Source organism: Rhodnius prolixus, unplaced genomic scaffold, assembly GCF_049639745.1.
Source record: "Rhodnius prolixus isolate KJV_2025 unplaced genomic scaffold, Rpr scaffold_4, whole genome shotgun sequence".
Classification (NCBI taxonomy): domain Eukaryota; kingdom Metazoa; phylum Arthropoda; class Insecta; order Hemiptera; family Reduviidae; genus Rhodnius; species Rhodnius prolixus.
In genome coordinates, this window is record NW_027411614.1 from 50,690,388 (window position 1) to 50,709,063 (window position 18,676).

Consider the following 18,676-nt stretch of genomic DNA (forward strand, 5'->3'; position numbering starts at 1 on the left):
AAGTTCAAATATTAGCAACTCATTATGTTTCCCGATCTTCCCACCCAGAAGGGAACCCAATCCGAGAAACATGTTGCAAAGAAATATACTTAGAACAGCTTTATCGCTGCGAGTATTCAGGTTTGAAAATAGACTGTGTGTTGAGGAAATTGGTCCCAATTGGTTACCGGAAGAAACTCCTAATTGCCAATATAATCTGTAATATCTCATTTAAAGGTTCAATTTTGAAAAAATATTGCTCCAACTAAAAATGTTAAAAAACAAATCATTAGTACCTTTTTGTTGTGTTAAAATAGTGCTATTTCAGTTTCTAATTCCTAATAAAGATTGAAGAAGTGCAGGTCACCTGCAGGGTAACTACAGACGTACTTCACCTGCATCGGCTTGCACGAGTTATAACCGCAGCAGTGACGCACACATTTCCCAAACGGCCGTTCTGGTTACTAAGATCAATTACAACAAAAGTTTAAGGTTACCATCTTTGCCAAAAATCATCACTAAAACACTGGAAAATCTTTAAAGAAAAGCGGCACCAGCGGGGTTAACCTAATCCTATAAATTTAGGATTACGTAGTGATATTGAAAAACAATCCTGTTCCGATAGTGATGGCAAATTACCAACTATTTCCAGTGACGTATGAAAAAAAGAAGCGAGCTAAAAAAAGCACACTTGAGTGACTGAGAGGGATGATTAAGTAGGCAGCAGATGAAGGAGGATGGTGAGTGCGTGTAGTGCAATAAACGTCTGCAAGAGTGTCTGCATGATTTATGCATTCTGCAAGTTTATTGCCATTCATGGGGGCCGTTCGCTCCTCTCACTCCTTTTCTATACTCCTCTCTCACTTCCCCTTCTTCTCTCCTCATATTTCTCATTTATCTTTATTTACCATTTTAAACGTCTTACACAATAGGCCGTACAATAATTATCTTCACTTCTGTTTTTATCTGCTGTGAACACTCTTTGCAATGTAACATAATACGCGATTTGTTTAAATTGTTTTTCTGTAAAACCTAGAATTTGTAATAATGTTATTTAATATAATTCATACTATAATATAATACATATATTTATAATATAATGCAAGTGTTAGATCCGTACAATGCTCTGAACGCCATCTAAGGGCGAATTCCACCACTTCACCCACAATATTCTACAAAACTTATTTAAATTAAAGCTTATAATTACTAGTATGCAACAAGAAGTGCAATATAATGTAATTAATAATACGCATTAAGTAAAGTAATCGCCTATTTTTTTCAGGCGGGGCTTAAAGTCCAACTACCAATCAGGTGTCGTGGGCGGGGCCGAAAGCTCATACTTTACTATAAACAATTTTTTTCTAACAAATAAAAAGAATTCTTACGCGGGATTAGAAATGGGGATCTCCCACTCATAAAGCCACGCTCTTCACCACTAGACAAATACCCGCCCCTAAATAATATGTACTATGTAAATAATATGTCCCTAAATAACGTATCCATGCTATCGTTAAAAAGGTTCGACGAAGAGAGATGAGCCAATCCAGTAATCCGGAACCTACACTCCCCTCCTGGGTGTCCAAGGCACACTTCACTTCAACGTCATTTCCGTATACTCAAATAGAACGGTTCTAGGAAAGGTATTCACTCCTTCAGGTTGTCTAGGGGAATACCCGGGAGTGAATGAAGAGTTACAATTAGGGATAACTCCCCTTAGTGCATCCTCCCAATAAACCCAGAAAATATATCCTAGTTCAACATCTAAGTGTAGGAACTCCTAAACAAAAGCTTGAAGAACTAGATAGCCTTCAATTCGATTCAGATACAACTTGGGTATTATTACTCACAGCTTAGATATACTCGTATCTTCTAAATACCTAAACATAAACTGAAATCAAAAAGTGTCTCCGACAATTTTTGGTAAACAAAGTCGTTTAACGTGCCAGCGATAAACAGATAAAAGAAATAGCAGAGGAGAAATGTACCTTGAACGTGAGCATCTTAAAATTTGTCTATGGGTTTTTTAAGTAAAAACTATTGAGTGGTGAAGATGGTTATTTTGTCACGCAAAATTGCAATAATTGGGACAAACGCGTTTTATGATCCTTCATGTACATAACATCAGGGCAGCTTCCTTTTGAGTGTATAAATCAGTAACCTAACTATTTTACGATTATTATTCTAATTTGATTAAGACTTAACACAGCGTAAATACTTTCTCTCCTCTTTATTAGAGAAAGTAAATGATTTGAATGCGATCGTTAAGTCGATGACCGGAAATGACGTAATAGGTTTTAGCGATGATCAACTAACTTAGAATGACCAAGAGGAGATGTCATAAAAACGCGTTATAATATTCAATCTACCCATTCTAGATTTAATTAATATTTCATTAACTGATGGTTACTTCAAGCAAGATTTTCCATTTTTCCTTGTAAAAAAAAAAAAATCTAAAGAGGATTAAAGAGAAGCTTTACAAAAAAAGAGGGATGAAATTTCCCTCATTTTTCCCTTGTCTTTACACTTAACCGGAACCTGATGATTTCCCCGGGGTGTCGGCCATAAAACACAGTTAAACTTAATTGTGAAATTCCTAGATGTAATTCTCTTCCGTCTATTTTTAAGTCCTTGTTCCTACAATTGAGTTGTGACAGCACTTAAAGGCTAGGAAATTTGTCAATGTGAAAAGTGGGAAGATTTTCCTTCTAATTTTTTTTTTGTGTTCGTGAAAATTACCATCGGTAATTGTTAGGGAAATTATCCGCAGAAAATTTGGCCGTTAAAGAGAAGTATATGGGGGGCCGGAAATAAGGTTTTGTTTGGAGACTTTTGACGTAATTATGATTGACTAGTATCCGGGGAGGGGGGCAATCTAACTTCTCACTCCTGAATTGTAACCGTAGAATAAGAAATCTGCTTTGGATGACTCAGAAACATTTCCATCAACCTCTTCTTATTGCTGGATTAGGAGGGATTTATTGCTGAACATTAAGCAACTGGTACCACAATCCCTTTTTTTTTGAGTTGTTTCTCGCAACCAAAAGAATTCATTTTGACGGAGAACATAACGTAAGGTAACTCTATCAACTACTCTTCTATAAAATTGTCTCTCAGGCAATTTCGGTTTTCGCTGTATCTGTGACTTTTGGTGGGTGCAGCGTCATTTCCTGTAGCATATTTAGAGGGAAGGAAGTTGGAGCCAACTGCCCTTAAGTAAAGATTCCAAGTTTACAGAAAATTTTATTAGGTAAACTGCGGTTGGGGAAAGCACCATGCCACTTCATCTAGTTCTTCCAGAAAACTATCGTAGGATTCGCCTGTTACGTAGTTCTTTTATTTTTGCCAGGGAACAAAGAAAAATAATCCCTTTTCAATCCCAGGATTTACTATAACTAACTTTACCAGCTTATGAAAAATGAGACTTTGTCTTTTTAGCGCAGAACCGCTAAAACCGCAGATTTCCACCAATTGCCTTTGGTCGAGGTTTCCTTTCTGGCATAGTGGGTTGATTCTAAGATATCGGAGCATGAAATCAGTTGGATTCTTTTTTTAAACAAAGAAGAAAACAGTTCTGTTTTCCGTCTTAAAGTAGTGTGACTTTAGGTGGTCATCAGATTTTCTGCAAAGAAAAGTATTCGACAGATCACGTTGGCCGGCCAGATGGTCATCATTGTATTGTACAAGTACACTAATTCATTGATAACAACGCCATTTCTAAGTACGGTAGCGAACTTTTCCCTTTGCCCTGGTTTATCAGAATTTTGAGACATGCAGAAAGAGGAAGGCTCGTGTGTGAGTGTTTGGCATCCGCTAAAAATTGGTCGTTATGGAAACAGTTCATCTAGTGCTGCTCTAGGATTTAACTACCGGAAACAGTGATTGCAAGTAAAATGCCGGATGCTTTAATTAAACAATTTTCTCTGTTTTGACGTTGCGTAGCGCACAATGAAAACATCTTCCTTCTATTTTTTCAAAGGATTATCTGCACCAAGTTGATGCTGGAATTCTGGAGCAAGGTTGAGGCCGTAGTGCATCAGCATTACGCTCCTTCCACGCGCAACCCGTCACCCTCTCCTTAACCTCCCTTACCGTTTACAGCCTCCTCAATCTTCCCTCTTTTGTACGACTAAAAGGTAGAAGTAAAGTAACCACTTTCCTAGTAGTGCGTCCCCCCTCCACACTTCCTACATCCTTTCTAAGTTCGCCCTTCTTTTCTGTAGGGATTACCCGCGTTGTGGACAGGCTAGCCGCAGTAAGAACCAACCACTCACCCTTTCTCTATTTCACCATCTTGATTTATAACGCTTATACAAGTAATCTGGACGAGTTTTGTTTGAACAAAGGTTACACCTTGAGTGACTTACCTCTGCCAGCCGACATTCTGTGAGTCGGCTAATATCAGAAGAAAGGAGAGTTTACATACCTCTGACTTATCACTAGAAACTAACTGATCTGTAGGTTATTAGTTAAATAACAAAACAGAGCGAAAAATTGTTGATACAATGAACTTAATGTACGTTCATTACAAAGTATTGCAAAGTGAAATAGCAGTAAAATTTCGTAAGTTCCAGCCTTTGCACGTGCAACAAATATGAACTTCGTAGTTGCATTAGTTTAGGAGAAAAATATGAGTTGTAATTTCCGCATTTCTAATTTCAAACTGATTTGAAACCACAATATCTTCTTTTCTAACGATCATATGGCTATGAAACCTAGTTTAGTTTTGAATTTGCTGAAGGAAGAAAAAAACAGGATGAGTTTCTACTCTACTCCAGGTTAGACGCCACGGTAGCCGAGCGGTTAGAGGCGAGACCTGCGAAGCTAATATGTATTGTAGTATTGGGTTCGATTCCCGGTCTTGGCCTTGGATTCTATTTAATGTTTAATATGAGAACTTTTATAGTAAAGTATGTTTGCTAGTCGGTTATAGACTAGACCCGCAAAGCTAAGATGTATTGCGGTACTAGTCTAGGCCTTGGATTGTATTTAATGTTTAATATAAGAACTTTTATAGTAAAGTATGTTTGCTAGTCGGTTATAGGCTAGACCCGCAAAGCTAAGATGTATTGCGGTACTAGTCTAGGCCTTGGATTCTATTTAATGGTCAATATGAGAAATTTACAGTAAAGTATGTTTGCTAGTCGGTTATAGGCTAGACCCGCAAAGCTAAGATGTATTGCGGTACTAGTCTAGCCCGTCGATTGTATTTAATGGTCAATATGAGAACTTTTATAGTAAAGTATGTTTGCTAGTCGGTTATAGACTAGACCCGCAAAGCTAAGATGTATTGCGGTACTAGTCTAGGCCTTGGATTTTATTTAATGGTTAATATGAGAACTTTTACAGTAAAGTATGTTAGCTAGTCGGTTATAGGCTAGACCCGCAAAGCTAAGATGTATTGCGGTACTAGTCTAGGCCTTGGATTTTATTTAATGGTTAATATGAGAACTTTTATAGTAAAGTATGTTTGTTAGTTGGTTATAGGCTAGATCCGCAAAGCTAAGATGTATTGCGGTACTAGTCTAGCCCGTCGATTGTATTTAATGGTCAATATGAGAACTTTTATAGTAAAGTATGTTTGCTAGTCGGTTATAGACTAGACCCGCAAAGCTAAGATGTATTGCGGTACTAGTCTAGGCCTTGGATTTTATTTAATGGTTAATATGAGAACTTTTACAGTAAAGTATGTTAGCTAGTCGCCTCCGTCCACGACACCTAATTGTTAGTTGGACGTTAAGCCCGCCTGAAAAAATAGGCGATTACTTTACTTTCTTTTACTTTTTTTTCCTACTCCAGGTTTTCCAGAGATCTTTCCTGATACGTCTGGATAAAAAAAAAAAAAAAAAAATCGATAATCCTTTTTGTACGAGATGTGAGAGAAGGTTAGATGAAAAAAATCATATGAATAATTCACTTCTCTTTAGATTTTTCTCCAATCACAAACATTATACAAGCTACAGTTTTTTTATTTTTTTCTGCAGGCTGCTCGAGATCGGAGAGTGGGGTGTAGATGGAGAACTGGCCGGAGGGACCATGAAGAGGTACACCAAGATTAAAATTATATTTGCAGACACAGTGGTGAAGGCTGTCTGTATTTGTGGATGAAGTAACGACAGAACGTGCAAAAGAATGGCATGCATAAAACAGTAGGACTAATTTGGGGTAAAAAATAAAAAAATAAAAAATAAAAAAAGCACTGCGTTTGCCGAAATAAAGACGAGTGAGCTGGTGGTCACACGGCCTCGCGCCGGCGGCTCCCTGCCTCCACAACTCACGAACAAAAGGAACTCCTTTCATATCACGCAGATACTGTAAAGAAAACACTAAATTCAATAAACCTGTTAGGGAAACCATATTTCTGCTTCGTGGAAAAGGAAAATGCTAGCCTTGTTGTCCCAATTAGGAGCAATGTTCTTCTGAAATTGAACATCCCCAGTGTCTGGTGTGTTTGAATGATCTGCACTGTTTGAAATTAACACAAAAAACTTTTGTACGTATTTATTACTTATTTGATAGGATAGACTCCTAAAGTGCGAAATTTATATTGACTAATGCGTACTGCACACAAGGGCATCGAGGTAAAGTTCGGTAAACAGCTACTTGGCTTGGTGCCGGCATCGGTGCACACAAAAGCAAGCCCACTGCTGCTGCCAAGGAAACTTCGGCTGGAATTCTCTCCTCTTTGTAGCCTGGGTAACTTTGTAATCAGTAGATGTAAACATGTCACAGAAGGCTGCTTTCCCTGGTTTTTTGAAAAATTATGTATCTGTTGCAGTACCAGCTAAGAAGGAAAAATTGAAAGGTCGGGGCAGTGGTGGTCTGATTATTTTTGTTAAAAAGTGTCTTAATGTGAGTGTAACCGTATTACAATCGCGAGATTGGTGGTTGTCTGTTTTGTTAAAAAATGATTATTCTGTGTTAATTATTTGTTTGGTATATCTGAGACCAGGCAGGGAATATGATTATATCGTTGAGCTGATAAAAAATGATATTTATGAAATTAAATTAATGTATGGCTGCTGTAATTTAATCTTGGCGGGCGATCTGAATGCTAGGGTGGGTAGTTTAGATACGGTAAATAGTGAATGTTTTGCGAATTCTTACCTTAATAGTAATAGAAGCTCGTGTGACCAGATAGTCAGTAATAGAGGACTTGCTTTGACCGATTTACTTGATGAAATGGGTTTTTTCATACTAAATGGGCGTACTATTAGCGATAAATTAGGTAATTATACATTTGTTAGTAACCAAGGGTGCAGCGTAATCGATCTGGTGTGCGCCTCTTTTGAAACTGTTACTGTTATTAATGATCTAAAAATAATTAATATTTCCGATTTATCCGACCACTTGGCCTGCTCTCTTAGTTTAGTGATTGATTTTTGCAGTAGCCATAAGCTAAATAACAAAAATGAAAAATCTGAAATCCTTAAGATTTTCCGTGACACGGACCATCTTAGCAACTTTGTATTGACCCTGAAACATTCATCTCGTATTTATTATAACTGTGTTGACATTAACGATTTGTATACTAATTTTGAATCTGCTATACTTGATAGTATGAACCAGGCAGACATGATTAAAAAAATAACTATTTCTAATTTATTAAATAACAAACCTTGGTTTACGTCTGAATGTTTCATGGCTAAGAAAGCAGTAAAAAATAGTTTTAAAAAATGTCATAACAGTAAGTTTGAAAGAAATTGTGTCATTGAATATCAACAAACAAAAAAGAAATACAAAGGTTTATTGAAGTCATGTAAACAGAAATATTATGACGATACTAAGGAGCGCTTCCGTAATGTAAACAACCCAAATGATTTTTGGAATGTTGTTAATAAAATTAAAAAGACACACTATACAGTCTGCCCTATTGATGTTGAACAATGGGAAAGTTTTTATAACTCAGTGTTTTCTAAATCTAAAGTAGATTTAGACAATTTTTTTGGCTACTACAACCCTGAACTGGATGCTACCATTTCACTAGATGAAATCCATTCGTCTCTAATTAATTGTAAAAATAAAAAGGCAACTGGTGTTGATTTAATACCTAATGAATGTTTAAAAAATCTCCCAGACGAATGGATTCACTACCTACTAAATTTATTTAATAAAATATGGGAAAATGAAAGTGTTCCTGTGTCATGGGGTAAAATAAGACTGAATTTGATTTTCAAAAAAGGAGACCCCTTGGACCCTTACAATTACAGAGGGATTGCTTTGTTCAATACTATTGTGAAGGTTTTCACATTTGTGGTTTATAATAGACTGGTAAAATGGGCTGAGTCTAACAAATTGATTCCTGAAAATCAATGTGGGTTTAGGATGGGTCGTGGATGTAGAGATAGTGTTTTTTCTTTAATATCTGCTATAAATATTCAATTACGCTTAAAGAGAAGGAAAGTTTTCACTATTTTTGTGGATTTTAAAAGAGCGTTTGATTCTATAAATCATTCACTACTGTGGCGGAAGTTGTATCATCTGGGGATCAGTACCAAAATAATAAGAATTCTTGAAAATCTTTATGAAATGTCATCTTTCATTATTACTCAGGGGAATGTTAGCTCACAGGACATTCGTATCACGGAGGGAGTGCTTCAGGGGGAAGTGCTCAGCCCCTTGCTTTTTTTGCTATTTGTCTCCGATATGCCTGATTTTTTTATTACTAACGGATCCCGCGGTATTAATATTGACAAGAATACAGATTTACATCTGCTGCTGTATGCTGACGATGTGGCTATTTTAGCTTCCTCCTGGCTGGACACCCAGACAAATTTAAGCATTTTGCAAAAATATTGCCAGAATAACTGTTTAACAGTTAATACCGCAAAAACTAAAATACTTCCTTTCCATAAAGGTGGTCGCACCTCAAATCTCAAGCCTTTTAAGTACGCTAGTACTGGTATTGAAATTGTAAACAGTTTTACGTATCTCGGGGTCCCTTTCCACAGGTCAGGTACTTTCTTCCAGACCACAAAGTATTTTCTATCTAAGGGTTCAGCAGCTAATTCAGTTGTCATGAAGGTACTATCCGGTTCTAAATCAGATTCGTGGCGTTCAAATTGTTATCTGTATGACTCTGTTTCCGAAAGTAATTTGTTATATTTGTCTGAGATCTGGGCTTGCAGATACGGATCTTTGATTGAGCGTGGGCAGGTGAATTTCCTTAAAAAGTTACTGTGTTTGGCTATATCAACCCCAGACTCGTATGGGAGATTGGAGACTGGCCGTATTCACACCCAATTGAAGATATTTAAGAGAATGCTCAAATGGTGGGTCTGTCTGCTTAATATGTCAGATGATAGAACGCCTAAGATCTGCTACAACAGACTAGCTGCACTCTTGGATACTTTTGACTTGCCCTTTAACTGGACCCATGACTTGAGAAACTGTTTAACCTCTATTGGCAGATTTGATGTTTGGATGGCTCAAGATGTCAAGTTAATTGAAAGTGAATTTAATAATATGGTATTTGCGTACAGTAACAATTTGTTAAGTAAAGATATTGACAAAGTTATCAGTTCTAGTTACAATAATTATTATAGAAGTTTATGTTATTTCAATTTTGATGACTCATATATATTATTTAACACTCATATTAACAAAATTAGAGCTGTCTGTCAGTTACGTTTAGCCTCCAAGCACCATACCAGACTATACATTAAAGGTGAAAAGTTTATTTTCGACAAAGAACAATGCCGTTGTTGCTCACTTGGACATAGAGAGGATATTGTTCACTTTCTGGTAAACTGTCCTTTATATTCTACAGTTAGAACTAAATATTTAAGTAAATATATAAAGAATGTGGACGACTGTAGTAATGTGATCACCATACTGGATATTGTTTCTATTGAACAACTCAATGATATTTACTTCTATATTCATAGCAGCCTTAACTTAAGGAAATTAAAGTTACAAATTTAACTGATTATAAAAAATAAAAAAAAATAAAAAATAAACAAATGTGTTATAAATGTATTATAAACCTAACTGTGTGATTTTATAATATTCAAAAATTCATTTAGTATCCTGTGCTGGTTTATTTAGATTATTTTCTTGTAATATTATTATTATTATAATTATTATTATTATTACTAAGTATTGGTTTTATTTTATCTAAGTTATTATACTGATAAAGATGTTACTTTCTGTTTCTTTTTTATGTAATTTCATTTTTTGTTTTGTTTTATGTTCTTCAATTTTGTGAATACTTATGTAAATACTTTACCCAACTCCCTACAATAAGCCTCAGGCTTTAATGTAGTATAAATAAATAAATAAAATAATGTAAACATGTCACAAGTATTTGGCAAGGTAAGCAATAAGATCATTCTACTACCTCTATCGCGAGGATAATGGCTAAAGTTTTAATTCCAAATTGAACCCTAAACAATCAAACTTGTTGGAATTAAAAATCCATCAAAATATTGACAAATAATCGTTTTTCAATTCTGATGCATTGATTAAATACAGTATACTTAGGTCTTCACTTCAATATTACTGTCAAAATGAAAAGATAATTTAATATGGGGGCACAACTTGAGGGTACAAGCCTTCTTCTTATCGAGCTTTTGATTCCGAGCGTAAAGCTCCGTGACTGACACGCCGCGCTTCAGTTTATTAACGTTTACATCAAAAAAGTGACGGCAGAAAATCAAAGCACTGACACGGCAGTTAATCAGGAAGAAGTCAGGAGAGAGCAGAGCTCGCCACCTGCCGGCTAATTGACTCACCAACTAAATACACTTGAGCTTCAACTTTAATGAACACAGTCTACCGCACTCCGCCCCCGGAACAAGTTAAGTACTAAAGTCTAAGTTTACGAATGATCCGCATGTATGAACCGTGAACCATCATTTAGTAAGTAATGCTTTTCTACAAACTTTGCCCAACCAATGAGGGTTGGGAGTAAATAAAGGTGTATCTTTGTAACCAACACGAGTATTACCACTAATTACTTTCCTCAAAGGGAATTAAAAATGACGCCGTTCAGTGCCTGTTTGATCATCAGCTTCTTACTCTCTCTCTCTCTCTCTCACCTCTGGTATGGGGAAACATTGCGATCGGGGACAAACTTTCAAGATTGGGTTTTTATCGGGTTAGACCACAATCTAATATCTAACTCTCCAAGCGCCTGGGAGTAGACTAATCCTTAGCAAGTCCAAACGTAGCGAATTTCCCAACGTAACATTTTCAGCCAATTTTGCCCCCCACCATTGTAACATTAGAATACAATAATTATAATTCCAGAAAATAAGAATACCTTTATAAGTAATTGAAGCAATAATTTGTTTTGCTTGTAACAAAGTTGACCTGAGCAGAGAAGAAAGGCCTAGATTGTTCTGGGAGTTGACTGACCGAAGTCTGTAACGGGCCACCACTGTGTAAACAAAAGGCCAGGCTTTACCTGAGCCGGAGAAGAAAGGGGCTAGATTGTTCTGGGAGTTTAGTGACCGTAGCCTATAACGGTCCACCACTGTGTAATAGCAAGCTAAGGGAGCGGCTCCAGTTGGGGTGGGGGCAGTATGTGTTTTCCCCAGCAAGTGAGTGGCAGGTGGGAGTGAGACAGTCGGAGTTGGAGTGGAGCAGTCGCAGTTGGGGTGAGACAGACAGAGTTGGAGTCAGACAGAGTTGAGTCGGAGTTCTGCAGCGTTAGCCAGTTGGGCTGTTAGCCGGTTAGTCGATGAGCCAGTTAGTTAGTCAGTTTGGAGAGACAGTTTGGAAGTGACAGTTTGAGTCAGGTTGCGAAGTGCTTCAGAGTTAGCCAGTTAGGCGGTTAGTCAGTTAGTGAGTAGAGCTTTGTTAGTGCAGCTGAGACTAGTGCAATTCGGACCAGTGGTCAGTCGTGGAACAGTTCTGTGGTGTATTTACTTAGTAGTAAGTAACAGTAAACTGTTGTGACTGTTGTAAATGGTAAATGTAATGAATAGCGGTAGTTAGTAATGTTAATGTGTTAATAAATCAGACTACTTATTAGTTTAGCGAGTTTTATTATTTATCGAACCCACACTTATTATTCAATAACTAGTGGCAGTCACTAGTTGTAGTTGTAAAGTTTTTAGTAAAAGGATAAAAACTTTACGCGCTTCATTATTGTCCACTTTATCGAACGCGATACGTTCCTACCCCTGCGTAACAAAATATTTTTAGCCAGGAAACAAAATTTTATATTTCTATGAAGTCACCTGTTGGCGAGTAATACGGAACAAGCTGTCAGCTGGCTGTCATTGTAAAGTGAATAGAATAAATGTAGCTTCCGCCTTCTGTGTATGTTAGAGACAGAGAGAGTATATCGTCTGAAAGGAGGACTGGGTGAGCGTAACAAGGCTAACACAAAGATTATTATATATCCCCATTGTATCCAACAAACAATACAGGAACCGTCGGGAAGGTAGAGCTATTTGCCCAAAGGCAAAGGGGGGAAATGCCATACCATTCAGTTGCTACGTCACTCCATCCAGCTCCTCATTAATTAATACGTATACAATTTAAAAAAGTGACGCAAGCATGTTTTAGGGCACTTCTTCAGTGGCGCAACCGTACCAACTTCCGGTCCGTGTCCGGTCTGTCGGCATGTACAACCGTATTGTTCACTAAAATCATTGAAATCTCCCCCCACATTCACACACACAAATGCTGGTTTCAAAATTCACAAACAGATTCTGGACAAACATCATTCTCCAACAAGCGTAGAAAAACTGTCCAGTAATGCAGGGGAAATGAATTCATTCAAAAATTCATTAATTTTTAACATTCAGCGTTACATTATATAGTTCACACAAAAGCAATATGTACTCTTGACAATAACAAAAAAGCGGTCCATTCTCAGCCAAAATAAGAATAACCTATAATAACTTATAATACTGTTACTAAACGAGAAATAAGCTTATGCTATAAACAAGGATACCAAAAGTGAATCAACTTAAGATATGGGACTTACGAGGCCGGCCGTAGAAGTCTAAAGCAACGACTTTAAAAGAAACGACAAGGCACTTTTGGTAAGGCTTGCACAAGCTGTTTCTTTGGCAGATTGGAATTTGTGGCAAAGAGGATATCTGGCCACTGTTACAAGGTATTGGTTTTCTTTAAGAAAACTTCTTCACAGAATATCGATAACCTTGTTTTAAGGGAATGTGATTCTAAACTTCTTTTGCCTCCTTGGGAAACAAATCATAAACTTTTAGCGAATTTGGGGACGCGGTTTTCATCCGCATCCTCACCAAATGGCCCAAAATTGAGTTTTCAAAGCACAAGACCACACGCAGCTTATGTGTATTTTTATTTAAGGAAAAATTTCCTTTTAAATTAGATTAGAACGTAATAATCCATCATCAGGCGATTTGATCCATAGAGTACAGGACTCAGACTTGTTGGTCAAGAAAACCAACTGCAGCATTACAAGAGGATGGTGTCTCTCAATAAGCAAGCCCTACCAAGAACCTACTCAGAAAAACATGGGTATCAAGAGCGGTGCCAATCTATCTTCGCTCTTATGCCTCGTTCTTGTCGCGTCACACTGCCGATCTCTCATACCAAGCTTTGGGAGTTGCCATTTAATCCCGTTAGAGGATATTCTGATGAGCATTTCCAATCTTGTACTTCATATTCTTTAAAGAAATTGAATGTAAGTATCGTAGTATTGACCTCGTCGTGTTGAATAAGCATCATTGTCTCGAAGTCCATTTCCTCCGCTTCCTTCCTGCAGCTGGTCAAAAAAAAAAAATGATGCAACGCATTTTCAATAGATCACAGCTTCCGCCTCCAGGAAACTATGTTATTAAGAACGTTGCGAATACGTTCGGCAAAGGCACCTCATGTTTTCTCCGATACCCTCCACTGACGAATCTTTCCCTAGGATCCAAATTCGGTCTTTGTTCATCTTTCCAGACCTGAGATCATTTCTGTAGAAAGGGCTAAATCATCTGACACCCAAAAACGAGTTCGATTTAAAAAAAAAATAATGATAGTAATTATAGTAAAATAAAAAAATTACGAACTTAAAGCGCTGGCCAGATTCTTGTCTTCTCTCAATTTCAGATGATCACCACCGTCCGGAACTGTTAAACAGGAAAATTATCAACTGTTAAATAATAAAAATTGAATAATATTTACATTAAATCACCACAGATTGATGGCACATCACATTCAAACTCATTAACAACACATAACATCCTACAGGAGACGATAGTGGCATAATTAGAGAACAGTTCCACCCATAAAAACTGGCCGGCCACTGTAAGGTTTTCATGTGATGGTAAGGACGTATTCTTAATCTCACCATGGGAGTTATCGGACATCCGAGCTAGTGAACCTTTCCACAGATTGGAATTAAGAAAAAAGATAGACCAAGCGTCCTCAGTTAATTCAACCCAAAAGTATCGTCCTGTTTGTAGTCATTTTTATTATTTAATTTTTATTCAGATGTTCGGGTTTACAGCTTACCCAATAGTAACACCAGACTAGGCACCGCCTCCAACCACATTCCAGCCTTCGAGTCGCCTAGTTCGGCAGCGAACAACCGTTGCAGAAGATCGTTGTATGCACTATGATCTGCAGAGCGTTGTGATTCGGTAATTAATCTTGAAGTAATACTAAATTGAGACAGTTGTCAACTCCTTGAACATGCCCAAGTTGGAATGCTGTCCAAGAAAGAAGACCGTCACTGCAGCACCATGGGAACAGTTCTGGAAACACCACGTTCTGGACTAAGCTATAGCTCCCTAAATTTTCTCAGGTCCAACTGCGTAGATTGCTGCCAATACTGCATGTGCGCATATATTTATATTTACTGCATTATTGATTTCAACTACATAGATTCTTATGATATATAATATATAATATGTAGAACTCTATATTTGTTTAAATGTGCGCATAAATATTTAGTTAGTTAATTATCAAAACAGAGGGAGGTCAATGGTGATTCATTTGATAATTGTTATAATAATAGAAATTAATTCACTGAGTATAACTAGTATAAAATTAATAACATGACTTTAGGCAAGTTACCGTGATCGTATTGTTGTAGCACCGTGCGTAGTAAAATTGGCGCCCAGAGTAAATCTAGAATTTGGGTTCACCACTGGATGTTTTTAAACGTTAAGGAAATTAATTTTCAAGATAATCACTAGTCTAGGAAAACTTCAATTAAGGGCCCTTCTGCATTGCCAATATAGTGGAAAATGAGGTCCTGATATGATGTCAGGACTTTTTCTAATACAACAGCCAGGAGCAGATCAAAAATTGGTTTTAATTTCCCGTATTTATGTAAACGAATTTAAGGAAAAATAAGTGAAAAATGAAAAATAACTAATTGTAGGACTCTGCATTAGTGTTGCACCAGGCTGCCGGATTATTTTGGGCGGCCTGACTACCTTGGACAATAAGTAACTATCAATACCAAACTTTGGACATAATAAATAATAAATAAAGTTATTCGAAGAGAATATAGGTACATTTATTGTGGAGTAGGGGACGCCTTTATTTAGTATTCTAGAAATTTAAGGAAGGCTACAAATTGTAGGCCTTTATCAAGCCTCCAGCCTCCAGCCTCCGACAGGAACACAGAAAGAAGAAAAAGGGGAGAGCGGAAAAAAGAATGCGAATGCCTGAGGACGTGCCTCAACAGAATGAAATAAAATAAATTCCTATATATATATCCTTGGTCCTTTTGCTTTCTCCTTGTCCTGTGAGGCTGCGCGAGTGTTTGACACACTTACCTACCCCGGCGATCTCGGAGGCGGCAGCAGCTCTCTCACAAACACAGCTCACTTGCTAACTAAAGCAGGGCTAAGGGAATATTGAATCCAGGAGGTGTTACCTTTTGGATTTATACGTCCTACGTGCCCTTTACCAAACCTGCTAGGTATTCCTCTCCTTCACTACTACCTTCACACACCGACCACTGTTCCACTATAACCACTATACGACACGACCACTTCTTTACTTGCCACTATTGGTCCCGGTTGCTTTTCTTTCTTACATAACCAGTTTTTCTGCTTTTTCCTATTCGGGTAGCTCTTTTTCCATGGAAATGTGTTTTGTGTTTATATGTATTAAATTTGAGTGTTACGCCTACCTTTATCACCATTTCTATTCACTCAATAATCCCACCCGAATAGACCAAATGTTTGGATCTCATTTCACAATAAATATAAACAACTCAACACATATTACTTAGTGCCACTGAAGTTCTCCCTTCGGCCAAAAGAAAAAATCAATTGTGAAAACTCGAATAATTAACGAATCACTTCTGTTTGGGTCACAGCCTCCACAATCTTGCGAGAAAAATTCTAACAATCTAGATAATTACAATAAAACAGCTTAGTACCTCATGCACTTAATTCTGGTTGGACATTTCTTACTGTAGATTCCAGTTAGAAGCGTACATTGTACTAAAGTGCAGTTTAGAAGAGAGCTTTAAATTCGCGCATTGAAATAAGGGTCACCCTTAAATAAAGAAACAACTCCTAACTCACAATTCATTAGTCCGAATGGGCCTCAATAAAAACTGTTTAAAAAAATGAAATGCACGCCCATAAATGAGCCTGCTCTTTAAGTTCAATTAGCTACAACCCATAAATCTATCAGAATGGTCGTCCAGAGGCACTCCTTAGAGTACAGAGTTCAATCATAAACCGTTTCATTCATGAACTTTCTTACTTCATTAAACAAATTATTCTTGATGACAATGAATCACTCAATGAATTCACTGTTCCCCGACCAGTGATGTTGCTGCCTTCAATATTGGCAATTCCACTATCTGCACTCCTAAAAGCCTGAGCTTTTCAACGGAAATACAACTTTTAAAGAACTGTTAATTCGAAAAAGTGGAGTTAACAGCTTAGTTTCAGTGGGCGTCAAAACGGGAAATTGTAGAATGTTTAGATTTGCTAATTGGCGTTGCTTTGACACCATAAGATCGTCATAAGGTTCACGATCAGATCAGAACCAATGAGAAGCGACTTTTCGTAAACAATTTTTTTTTTTTAATGATGGAGCAGACCAATATGATACGCTTGATGACTTGCTCCACAGCTGGGATAGACTTAACTCTCAATCTCCATCTTGCTGAGAGGCGAACAAAGGAAGTAATTCTTAGAATACCTGGGGAACATGTTTTGAGGAGAAAGCAGTGAGCATCTGGTGCCTGAAGGTGAGATGTTCCTGTTTGCTGGTTCTCTCTTTCCGTGCCAAATCACAGGGGTATCGTGCGAGGCGTGCCGAAGTATGAGTAGCCTAGGGGTGACTGGGTCAGGATACAGGTGCCAGTTGTCAGGTGTTGGATATTGGAGGACAAGACAAACCCTCTTGGAAACAGTGTTGTATTAACTTCATGAAGTGATCACTATGAAGTTGTTATCCTACAAACAAGGAATCCCTAGTTGGCCCCTAACAGAACTAACCGAGTCTAGATGACCTAATGAAATGACGTGTGGCAGAAGAGTGGATAATCATGGAGTCAGTTCTAGCAGCACTCTGGATTTCCGGTCCTACTCTATCATTATCTCATTCATGAACCAACCCACTCTAATTTCGTCCCCTTGGCGTTACCCCCACACCAAGCTGTACTTTCATAAATAATTATTTTCCTTTTTATTTGTCAAATTGTATGATTTAAGGGCGGTCTAAATGGATTTCCTTGTGGAGGGTGGTATAAATTTCCAACATGTCGGGAGGAAAAATTATCTGAAGGGTGGGTGAGTTTGTGTGGGTGCTTTGCGAATGGAGGCCACTTCTTGCCCTTACGACTTCCGGACAAGTAAGCTTCTCTTAGCATTGAAGAAGAAGTACTATCTCTTACTTTCCCCCACTTTGTAAAAACCACTTTTTTGCAGGCTAAGAAGACTTCAATGCCAACGTTCTGGTGGAAAATCTGCAAGGTCAAAACACCCATCGTTACGACTAATTAGGAGATATTAAATGGTTTCTACTTTTTGATGACTCACTGGTTTCAAAGTCTTTTTAGTGTGGCTTACTGAAAGATACTGAGTACACGACGATTCCCTCTCTACTTCAGCGAGAATGGTAAGAGTACTCCCTCCAACCACTTAACATTTTTGACTGGGGACCAAACATTTGAAGAAAATCTAACGACGAAAATTTTTTTGAGGATTGTGGAACGATTGTAACTTCCAAATAACTTGCTTTTTATCGAAATTTCGGCAAACTTATTGCCTTCTTAAAATTGGTTTCTTTTGTGTTTTGACTGTTGAATCACAATAATAACTTTGGATCTAGTTAAAAATAAAATAATAATAACTTGAAGAAATGTAGCAAACTGAACAGAATGGAATACGTAAAAGGAAGTTGTGAGAGTTCACATCTGGTTTCCGGTTTCGTAACGAAATTCTCCAAAACAACTCAAAAGTATGGAGACATATAGTTCCTATCATCGAAACTATTTGCAGGGAAGTTCCGGTGGGAGCTAATTTATTTTTAAATTTTATGATTCCAAGGTTGATCTGTAGGGGATGTTGTAAATCCCGTCAAGATTGTGGAAGAGAAAAAGCGGCTCCAAAGCAGTGGGTAGCACAGTAGGGGGGAGTAGTTCTTTTGAAGTCTATGGAGAAGATGCCATCCGATCTACGCTGGTGTTATTATTTTTATATTCCAAAAACCTTCAGTTATCTTGGCGAACCACAACAACGGGTTACACCCTACATCCCCTCCAAACCATGATACGTTATCTCACAGAGGCGTT

General features: G+C 37.6%; 1 protein-coding gene across 4 annotated transcripts in view; it reads right to left on the reverse strand.

Moving 5' to 3' along the window:
• The window catches only part of klg (klingon), a 587,603-nt gene that overhangs the window by 392,652 nt on the left and 176,275 nt on the right, over positions 1-18,676 (reverse strand). For 3 of the 4 annotated variants that reach the window (XM_074132565.1, XM_074132566.1, XM_074132564.1), the window contains exon 2: positions 13,974-14,033. The exons of the other annotated variant lie outside the window; for it this stretch is intronic. In XM_074132565.1, coding sequence (XP_073988666.1) covers positions 13,974-14,033 — 60 coding nt within the window. The remainder of the gene's footprint in view (positions 1-13,973; positions 14,034-18,676) is intronic. 4 annotated transcript variants of the gene reach the window in all.